At 35.6% G+C, this 11,485-nt stretch overlaps 1 protein-coding gene across 1 annotated transcript; it reads right to left on the reverse strand.

Annotated features, from left to right (window-relative positions):
• Positions 1 to 2,301: 2,301 nt before the first annotated feature.
• On the reverse strand, positions 2,302 to 6,754 carry LOC105233671 (lipopolysaccharide-induced tumor necrosis factor-alpha factor homolog). Its single transcript, XM_049450969.1, has 3 exons — positions 6,606 to 6,754; positions 3,437 to 3,579; positions 2,302 to 2,697 (listed from the first exon to the last, which is right to left on the reverse strand). Exons 2-3 carry the CDS (start codon positions 3,565 to 3,567, stop codon positions 2,595 to 2,597), a joined length of 234 nt encoding a protein of 77 aa, XP_049306926.1. The 5' UTR covers positions 3,568 to 3,579; positions 6,606 to 6,754; the 3' UTR covers positions 2,302 to 2,594.
• Between the last annotated feature and the right edge of the window lie 4,731 nt (positions 6,755 to 11,485).

Consider the following 11,485-nt stretch of genomic DNA (forward strand, 5'->3'; position numbering starts at 1 on the left):
AGATTTTATCCACTTATATACATACATAGACATAAATAAATAACATTGTACTAATGTGCATGCGAGGTCTGTCGTGTGCAATTATAATTTTGTAATTTATCCTTTTATCTTTCAAAGTTATCTTAGAAAATATTTCAAAAGCACAGCAAACAGTTTAAATCAATGACACGATGGGGAATAACATTTTTAGTGTTGACCTTGGATTTAATTGATATTATATGCGGAGAAGGCGCATTCGACGACATAGAATATTAGATTTTGACACAAATTCAGAGAAGATAATTCCCAACATTGCTAATGACACCATAATCTGACATCTGATCAAGTAAATTTAAAGTTGTATCCACTTTCAGAAGCAGCAAATACCTAAGAAACTTTGTGGACGTTCCTTATAAAGCGCTGCATTTTATTTCCGAACTCATCAATAACGGACTTTGAGTGACTGTTAAGAGGTTACATTTTTCCGAAGCAGAAGAAACCCTCTTTAACCAATCAATAAAAACTCAGCAATATTTGCCAGGAATAATACAATATTAGCCAACGATGTCTTGAACGTTCCAAACGACCAGCCGCTCCCAAACTATTCTGATAGAGATGTTGGTATGTTCTTTTTTTCTCAGTATGAAGCGAAATATTTCTCTCTTTTTGACGATTTTATCCATCAGATCTGAACAAGAGAATGTTAACCTTTTTTTTGGAAACCTTCGCTACTTACCTACTTTTAGTAGACAGAAACGCATTGAAGTTCTTTATTAATTCAATTGCATTCCTTACAATACACAAGGTGTTTTTCAAAGTAAACAGGACTTTTTGAATCTAGCGCCCCTGGTGGCGCCATCTACACATAATTGTATGTCGACTGATGCGTTGGAATCTGCTATCTTTATCGATTGTCCAGTGAGAATTTCATGACATTTTATGGATTGAAAATGAAGTTATTGTGTTTTAAGTGTCAGTATGTTTGTGTTATCGGTGAGGAAATGAGCTTCGAACAAAGAGCCAACATTAAATTTTGTTTTAAAATTGGTAAAACTTTTACCGAAACGTTTCAATTGATGAAACAAGTTTATGGCGATGATTGCCTATCGCGTAGCAGAGTGCACGAGTGGTTTCAACGTTTCCAAAGTGGTCGTGAGAACATAAATGACGATCAACATCTGGGCCAATCAAAATCCGTGATCACCGGAAATTCCATTGAAAATGTGCATGAGTTCATGAAAAAACGGCTAACGAGTTTAAAAAATTCGTTCGATATGCTTTTGGACCTTGCAAAAAGCCGTATTGAAGCAGAACGAGACTATTTTTGATTATATTGTTTTGCCGAAAGAACCATTTGTTCTGTTTTTTTTAAGTCCTGTTTGCTTTGGAACACACCTTGTAGACCACTGCATCGCGGGACCTTCACTTGTCGCTTCTTTCTTCGCTGACACACCTGGGAGTGATTTGTACGCGGAGACAGCCGTCGAAAAAGAAGAAATGGTGTAGAAGGAGGAGTATTTTTTTCGAGAGCTCCTATCAATTCCAACTTTAGGCTATCAGAGCACTGCAGCGTCTTTCAAGCGGAGGTGGCTGCCATCAAAGCAGCGGCAGATATATTCCTCCGCAGTGCCTTCTATCGACAGGTGTGCATTCACTCCCACACTTACTCCATTGGGGCACACTCACTCCGATTTTAAGCGAGTCGGTTGTTTGGTATCCACTTGCGTTCTAAATAGCACTGGACTTATGGATGACTTGGCTAAGAAGACTTGTGGACAGCTAAAGTCTACGCTATTGTGGCATCTTTTTGGCTCAAAGTGAACCGTAAAACGTCCTCCGAACTAACTGAATTTTTACGATCCAGTCAGTTTTCAAGCAAAGTCAATCTCTTCCCCATTGTAGGTGTTATAATTAGACACATCTAATAGGTACATACGAGGTGTGACTAAATATTTTGTCAGACGCATTTGTCCCAGCTGTAGGAAGGAAGGCGAGGTTGTTAATCTAGTCAATTTATCTTCAGTTGCCAGGTTTCTAGCATACCTCGTTTGAAATATTTCGGCAGATACATCTTTGGTAAACCCAGCGAAGTTGCTGCAATTGATACTAACCACCTTAATAAATTTGTCGTAAGCTCAGAACTCTTCATCGATCTATAATGTTATGAATTTTTTTTGGGTAACACAAAAGACAAATATCTGTCTAAGAGAATTCCATTTTTGTATCAACCCTACGACTTAACCTAAACTACCTAATTTCAAACCATTTCATATTTATATTTTCTTTATACAAGTAAGAGCTAATTGAAAAAAACGAAGCGGATACTGTTTTTGTTAAAATACAACCATTTATTACAAAAATATGGCAGATATAATTTTTATAAACAATTTTTTTGCAGTCAATAACTTCGAAAAGAACCACAAAAGTTTACATCGCTAAAAAAATCTTCCCAGCTTGTATTCGAGTTTTTAATATTTCAATCTCAATCTCAATATATCTGAAGAATTATTATAAAAAGTTTATATATATACCTACATATATATATGCTTATATACACAGTAGAGTAGATGTCGTTGAAAAAAACGGTTATTAGCTGCTCATACTCGTAAGCCACTTCAACGTTCGTAAACTCCAATGAAGCTGTTGCATGATGGGCAACGATGTGCGGCATTACGAGCACATTTTGTGCAATAAAGACAGCAAGCGCACGGCCAAAAGCTGGAAATAAATATTTGGAATCAATAAAAATGTGCCAAAATTATATGTACATATATTTTTCTGAATCCTTAGGAAGTATTTTGTAATATTAGTTCATAGGCTTGCAGTAATAAAAATACTTAGTCGTAGGAGGAGCTCAGAATTGATCTTTCGTTAGTCAAATTTCAATGTAGATTAAGAGCTACATTAATATTAATCCAAAAGTTTGGTTTTCGAGAGCTCAATCTTTGTTCGGAAATTGTTTTTAACATCAATTCATAAATAAGGCGATTTTGTTTGCAAACGAAGTTTATTGGATACTCAAGAATACTTGAAATGTTACACTTGATTTTTAAAACAGATCCTTTGCATATACAAAATATAAAACTTTTGATATGTTATAAGAAAACTTTATCTATTGACATCTTTGCTTCTTGAGGATGTCTCCAAGTACTATTTGAGACAGAAAAAATTATGAAACATATGTAAACTGAACAGCGGGGTCTCGGTTATGTTTTTAAGCATTATTTTCAAATTTATTTGTGAGATCGGCTTCCAAATATGTAGTCACTTGGAACAACATGAAACTAATTTAGTCTATTCAAAATCGCCATATAGCATTTCTAACCGCCTTCAGCTTCAACACCTTTTTAAATGTAAATATGTAGATGGCTTTGATTAATGATCAGCAGTTATCGACGATCATCGAACAAAAACTAAGCACTCGAAAAATATCGTTAAACCTAGAAGTGAGACCTACCCGATAACACATAAAAGCAATGCTATCAAATGCGTTTTCGTGGATGATGTATAGTCCACGCTGGTGATTACTTGTTTATTACAAGTTGGACAAATGATCGTGGCTGGTTCCGGCCCCACCGGTGCTGACATATTGACTGCGAGCTGTAAAGAAAAAAATAGTTATAATATTAATATTAATTTTGTTTAAATATTGTTGTATAAAGTTAAATTAGGTTTCTAGTGATCAGTGTCTTTTGACAGCATCTTGACTGACATATTACGTTTGCAACGATATTTGTAACAGTTAAAATGAAAAGTCAGCTACCCTATAGTGTAATTAACCCCACAAGAAGTAATCTAATGATGTTCAATCACAACTTCTTGGAGGCCATTCAATGTGAAAATTTCTTGATAATCGAATCTCCAAACTTTTCTCGCATCAAGATCAACTTGTTTTAATTGCGGTCGTAAAAAGTTGGTTATCACCGCGCTCTATTGATAGTAACGGTGTGAATGGCTTTATTTCGAAAGAAGTACGGATCGATGATTCCACCAGACCAAAACCACACCAAACTGTTCCTTTAGGAGATTGTAATGATAGTTCCTGAAACCAGAATCGACATTTGTTCTTTTTTACCGCCCCAATCAGATTAAAGTGAGCACCATCGGAGACTTTTTTCTTAAAAGATATCGATACCGTTTTCAAGTTGCTTCAAGGCAAAATCAGCAATTTCACGACATTTACGGTGGTTCAATTTCTTTGGTTCTTGAGTGATATATGGATACAAGTCCAATGGTCCTTGTTTGTCAGGAGAGAACTTTACTTTTTAATTGGCCACTAAGTCCAAAGTAGTTAGCACGTGTTGGCAAGAGTTTGTTTGCGTTCGATTTCAAGGCTAATATTGTTGTTGGTGTTGATGCTGGTTTCAAGATAGACGACATTATCTACGACTTCAGAGACTATCTGTCCTTCATGCGGTCGTCATCGATTTGGGAATCGGTTTTGCCATCTCTAGATATAACACTTCCACTGCCTTTCAGCAGGTTTGTGAAGTGTTCACTCCATAACTTCAGTACGCTCTGAATATTAGCGACTAGATCACCTCTTTGGAGGTATGCTCCGGTCTTGATAACTTCGGTTAGTCGCCGCATCTTTTCTTAGAATTTTTGAACATTACACCTGTCAATTAGCTACTCACGATCTTGCTTCCCTCTTCAACTCTTGGTATCTATGCCATCCTGCTCGTGTTGTGGTCGACCGCAATACTGAGAGGTAGGATGTGATATAATATATGAAGAAATAGTTCAGATCTTTTAAATAACGGTCATAACTGTACTCTCGTATAATACATAAAACAATAGGCTCGTCAAAACTCAGAGTGTGTCAAATCGAACAAACAAATATCATCAAATAAATGGACTAGCATAATCCAATAGAGATAGAAAAAGAAGATGTTTAAAAGATAATAGAATGGATAACATTATTGTTGTTTTCACATTTAACTTTTCAACAAGTGAGCTTCTCTAATAAACACCCACCACATATTAAGTTATTACTCTATTAAAATTGAATTCTAATTACTTTTATAGACGGATAAGCTTCAGCATTAATTAAAACAACATCTCGAGTCACTTGATCAATTAAACTAAAATTTATTTTTGTACTTATAAAATGTGCAACATTCCGTGAATATTAAATTGTATACGTTTATATGTATGTATACATTTAGAGTAACTACCATACGCTCCATCTCCAGAGATAACGCCATCCTATCAACCTACAAAATTCACCTACTTGTTGTATTTTCGGCGCCACGAAGCTTTTTATACTTGTCGTCGGTAAACATGTCTCCCGCACTGTTGTCTGTCGTTAGGAGTGACAACCGGAGTGAGAGAGCAAGCAATGCAAGTAACCAAATTGTTATTGCTTGATTACTGTAATAATGCAATTTTGGCGCCAACTATTTCATAAACTGTACAAATGTATATTATATATCTATACTTTTTCTAAAATATGGTATATTTTGAATATAACATCAATAGCACTATAGGTATCAGTTTTATTAACAGTTCGACTATATCCTATAGAGATATCGGGGATATATACACAAATATTTTATTATAATACTCGTATACTAATTTTTGGAAGCTAGTAAAGGTGTGCTTCTGCGAGATCTTACTGGCCAAGAATAGAACATATAAGATCTACTGAATTACTTAGTTGAGTTCATCTTATCGCAATCATAAATGTTTTTGCCAGACTTTGTCCAATAACCAATCACGCTGTAAGGCTAAAAATCTAGTCGGATCCAAACAATCGAAAGTTGTATGGAAGAAGTTGAGGTGAAGACATCCAGGTACTTTCTCCTATATTGTCCAGTTTTTCAAGACAGAGGCTGAAATATCTAGGCAGGTATACCTTCGGCGAAACAGGAGACGTAGCCAAAACTCACATTAGCCGTCCCAACACATTTGTAACTGGCTGAAAGCGCTTCGTCGATTTATGAGAGTCTTTATGATGAATGGATGTAATAGTCCTAGATACCCCAAAGGGCTGATTATAAGCTGTGTAAGTGAGATCTTATTTAAGATCGACCTTCTAGCCTTAGCCAAGCTAACGTTTCTGCTTAAACTTTCTATTTGAGATTAAGTTCTCATTGAGAATACCGCAAAAGGTCTACAGGGAAGTATATCCTTAGGAGCGAAAACTTGTTCCATGTCAGCCGTCGATTAATTTTTTATCACTATGATAACCTTGCCGAAAGAGAGAAATCATAAGATTTTCGCACCAGCTAAGTAAAAATGTTGTTCCCTCCATTACAGTTTACAACAAAGTTGACAATGCAAACTCTTTTGACACTGAAGGCCATGCATTTAGCCTACTCGCCTATAAGACTAATGTCTCATGTGCAAATATTTATTTCTGGTCTTGTCAAAACAAATTAAATCAATTACCCATAGGTATTCGAAAAAATGCATTGAATATAAGTATATAAATATTTGATGTTCTTCTCATTTCACTCGTCGCAAAACGTTGTAATTTAATTTAATTTAAGAACATATTTGGCACTTTATCACCAAACAACATGCAAATATATTTATGGTACATATAAGTAGGTATACTGGTTTTGGTATCTATTTTATCACAGAAGATGACGCCACCACTTCAAACCGAACTCTTCACTTACTTTCTCTGTATATTTTTAACGTAACGAAATTATTTGCAATCTTCCGACGACACGTCGTTGCTCGCTGGCACTCAGAACTACATTGAGAATCTCGTGCCGTTTGAGGAATCGTCAACACTTTTCTCCTTCAGCTTGCCAATGTCGGCTCACACATATCTATGTACATGTACAGCTGCGGTCAAATTGTTAGTAGTGTGCAAAAACGTAGAAGGAGTTATTAAATATAATTTTTACCATAAAAATCCTGACAGTTAGTGAAAAAAATCACAAAAAAAAAAAATAGTTTTTAACTAAATGTCTAAATGAATGAATTATAAATGTATCAAAAACATGTATGAGAAATTTGGCGGTCAAAAACTTTTAAGTGTAAAAAAATTAAATCAAAAATTTCGACAAAAGGATTTAAAATTTAAATTTTTTTTTTATTTTATTTTTAAATTGGAAATTGTTTTTTTTATGAAGTTAAACATTTAATTGCGTGACCTTTCCTGTTTAGTACTGTAGCTTAATGCCATTGAGTCAACAAGTTTTTGGCATCTTTCGATAAAAATAGACTCCTAAGTGTTCTTTACAGCTTCTCATAGTTTCCTGGTCGATGTCGGCTTACATCGGGCTATTGACTCCTAGACATCAGAGCACAACTTGCAATGTCAGGTAACTGTGACGGACATTCCTTTCCTCAAAACACCTTTTAGCAACTGTAGTTGTGTGCTTGGGATCGTTGTTCTGCTGGTACGTGGAATAAAACAAGCGGTATTTCTTCACTGGCAAACAGCAGCATGGTTTTTGGAGTGTTTCGACATATGAATTACCAGTCACGCTTTCCTTATTCCAATAAATACTACACCTTGCCAAGAAAAGCGTGCCCAAACCATGATGCTCGTGAGGTTTTTCCCATTTTGTTGTATATTTTGGGTGGTATTTGGTATTGGGTGGACGTCTTATATATTGACCTAATCAGTATCCACCACACTTAACAATCTTCAATTCGTCTTATCACAAAAATTTAGTGATAATTTTAATTTTTCAAATATTTGTTTCAATTTATTTCTTCGCAATACTAATATTTTGACTGACAAACGCTGGCTCACAGTTTTAATGCTTACAGCTACATTAAAGGCATCTTTTATTGTATATAAAAATAATGCCTAACAGTACTGAGAATTTGACCGTAACTGTATGACTGCATCCCTGCAATTGTGCTGAGCACTTTGGACTTTAACACTTCCACAGGTTTCTATTTATTTTATCATGGCAGCACGACAGCGAACTGAAAACGGCGTTGTGCATCCTACTACCTGAACGCATGTACACATTGACAACACAATTTTTCAATTCAATGAAATTTTAATATTTTGAAATGTTTAAAAAATTTACTGAAATTTTAATTTTTCAAATATTTGTTTCAATTTATCAATACTATATTACAAATGATATAATCAAAAGAAAAGATGAAATTAGAGTATAATCACTTTTATTTGTAAAAAATAACGTCAAACAGTACTGAGAATTTGAAGTAATTTTATGACTGCATTTCACACGCAGTGGCATCACCACTCTTCCTCATCTCTCTACCTTCCATTCTACTGTCAACTCTACTGTCGTCCTACTGTCGTTGGCAAATATAGGAGTATATTGAAGTTAGCGAGAACGACAACCGTCGGCCTGCAGTCGTGTAGTCGTGCAGCTGTCAAAATAACAGTGTCCATAAGAACGTGTGTGTTTTAATATTTGACTGGTGTCATTTGTCGTCTGTCGCCAGCATTGTATTCAGCACTTCAGGCTCCCAAAAAATGTTATTGCATTTGGTTAATGTTCTATTGAGATGCACGTATATAAATATATTTGCATAAGATACCAGTTATTAGAACGAGAAAATGTATAATGTAATTTTTTATCTGCAGGGTGCTTAGAAAAAATTGGCTCAATTTTTAAAGAAAGTAAGGGTTACGTTCGGGTATCACCAAATACTCTATACACTCGAAATTTTCAAGTGTCAAACTACTGTTAGCAAAAAATAGTAAGACTTTTAGTTTAAATTTCGCACAAAAATCCATTTGTCGATTTTTTTCTAAACTGTTATGACTGTCAGGGACTCGCAAGAAAGGGTTTTTGATTGCTAAAATTATTCAAAGTGAGTCGAGAATACGTTAATGACGAATCACGTTTAGGACGGTCATCAACATCAAATGATGATCAACACAACAATAAAATAAAGGAATTGGTGCTTGAGAATCGACGAGTAACAGTTAGAGATCTTACCAGCATCGTTGGAATATCGGAAGGATCAGTGAAAACCATTCTGACAGATCACATTGGCCTAAAGATAGTGAAATCACGATTTGCTCTAAAATTAGTAAATTTTTTCGAAAAAAGCGTCTCGTTACCGCCTATAAAGCAATGCTTTCTGACTACCGGGATGTCATGAAACGTACATATTATTATGCTATGCTTACGATCTGGAAATAGACGATCAATCAGCCGAAGATCGTGGTAATTGTGAGCCGAAGCCGAAAAAACCACGCCATAGCAGGTTAAAACTCAAGGTTATGTTGACAGTGTTCTTCGATTATCGAGGTGCGGTTAACTCTGAATTCTTTCTGACTGCCCATAGTGTCAACAAGGAATACTATTTGAGTGTTATGCGTCGTGTGCGCGAAGCTATTCGTAAAAAGAGTCCGGAGTTATGGACCTTCAACGCTTGGTTTTTTACACCACGATAATATAACGTCGTATACTACATTTTTTTCTGAGTTTTTTGCCAAATTTTCAACCAAAGTCGTGACGCAGCTAGCGTATTCGCATGACTTAGCTCCTTGTGAACATCTGGTTATTCAGGTCTCCAGAGAAACCGTTGTGAGTCAATTGAAAACCTTTAACGTGAATCGCTACGCGCGTTGAAGGCTATTCCGGAGTGTTTCGGGGATTGCTAAAAACGTTGGCAGTAGTGCATTGGGGCCAGGGGTATAACACTGAAGGGAATTATGAATTATGAAAAAAGTCTCACTATTTTTTGCTCATAGCAGTACTATACATGATCTTACTAAGATTCACTATTACATTGTATATATCCAATATTCGGAAATATCAAAAATTACTTTGATGGTTTCCAAGTAAAGTCTGAACTGATTGCATTTACTTTTGATAATAAACTAAATTATGTTTATTCCAAAAAAGGTTTACAACCAATTTATTTCTAATATGACTCCACCAGGACACAAAAACTTTGATGAAAATTTTAATTTTGGTAAAAAGTCAATCGTATTCGTGTTAAAAGGCTATGGTTCTCAAATACTTTCTTGAAAGATTGATTCAATATCTTTTTTCTATATATTTGTACATATATGTATATAAATAATCAGCATGATCATACGAGTTGAGACTGTTTGTTCATCCCTCTGCTTGTGAAAGCTATGACTTCAGTAAAAATTACAATTTTTAAAATTTACATTAGGAAGGGACATCTGATTTTAGCAAGCCTAGTATTGCAATTTGGTAACTCACAATTTTATAGTAAATTGTATCGTAAAGTTTCACATTATTGTTATAACTAAATACTTAAAACATTTGAACTTACGAGTGCTATTTGTGTTAATTACAGTAACTTAAAATATTCATCTCGGTCAAACTGTGAGATATATTATAGAAATTCGGAGAGAATTCTTTTTATTAATAGTATGTCAAAAGTGGGTTGAATCAGATCAATAATCCCCTTAGCCTCCATATACTTAACAGAAATATTTGCGAGCTTCCGGCTGACCTTGTACAGTGTGTATTGGCCTATAGGTGAGCTATCTTAATAAAATTGATAGAGTGTGGTATTTAAAAACGGTGCATTTTTCTGTCTAAAATCTATTAAATCATATTGGTAATGTCAAAAATAGAAGAAAATGGTCAATACTACTTCTATCTCCCATAGAACTTCTTTTTGGTGGTGGTGGAGGTCTTCCTCTGCTTTCCCCGGCAGATAGTGCGTCGAATACTTTCATAGCTGTAATGTTTTCGAATGCGATATTCGCCGTGGCCAACGAGCAAAGGACCATAAATCTTTCACAGAACCTTTCTCTCGAAAAGTCGCAACGGCGACTGATCAGTTGTTGTCATCGTCCAAGCCTCTGCACCATATAGCAGGACGGGAACTATGAGTGACTTATAGAGTTTGGTTTCGTTCGCCGAGAGAGGACTTTACTTCTCAATTGCCTACTCAGCCCGAAGTAGCATCTATTGGCAAGAGTAATCCTGCGTTGGATTTCGAGGCTGACATTGTTGGTGGTGTTTATACTGGTTCTTAAATATACGAAACTATCTACAACTTCAAAGTTATGACTGTCAACAGTGACGCATGAGCTTAGTTCCGAGTGCGACGACTGTTTGTTTGATGGCAGGAGATATTTTGTCTTGCCCTCGTTCACTGCCAGATCCATTTGCTTTGCTTCCTTATCCATTCTGGAGAAAGCAGAACTAACGGCGCGGGTGTTGAGGCGGATGATATCAATATCATAGGCATACGCCAGCAGCTGTACACTCTTATAGACTATTGTATTTTCTCTATTTAGCTCAGCAGCTCATAATATTTCTAAGAGTAGATTGGAGAAGAAGTCGCCTAGTCCCGATATTGACGGAGCTTTTCGTATTGCTCAACGTCAGTTTACACGGCCATATTAGTTTTGCGGGGATACCAGTGGTGTGTGTCGATTCCCTTCTCACGGGTGTTTGCAAGATTTGGCCCATGGTGAATATCTGATCGATAGCAGATTTTCCAGGACTAAAACCACGTTTTACATTGTCTTATGAAAATCCTACAGTATATATTTATTTTTACAATTATTCATTGTAATAAATGTATTTCATTAAACTTGCTTATTTATTTTTTTAATTGC

This window comes from Bactrocera dorsalis, chromosome 3 (assembly GCF_023373825.1).
Source record: "Bactrocera dorsalis isolate Fly_Bdor chromosome 3, ASM2337382v1, whole genome shotgun sequence".
NCBI classification, from domain to species: Eukaryota; Metazoa; Arthropoda; class Insecta; order Diptera; family Tephritidae; genus Bactrocera; species Bactrocera dorsalis.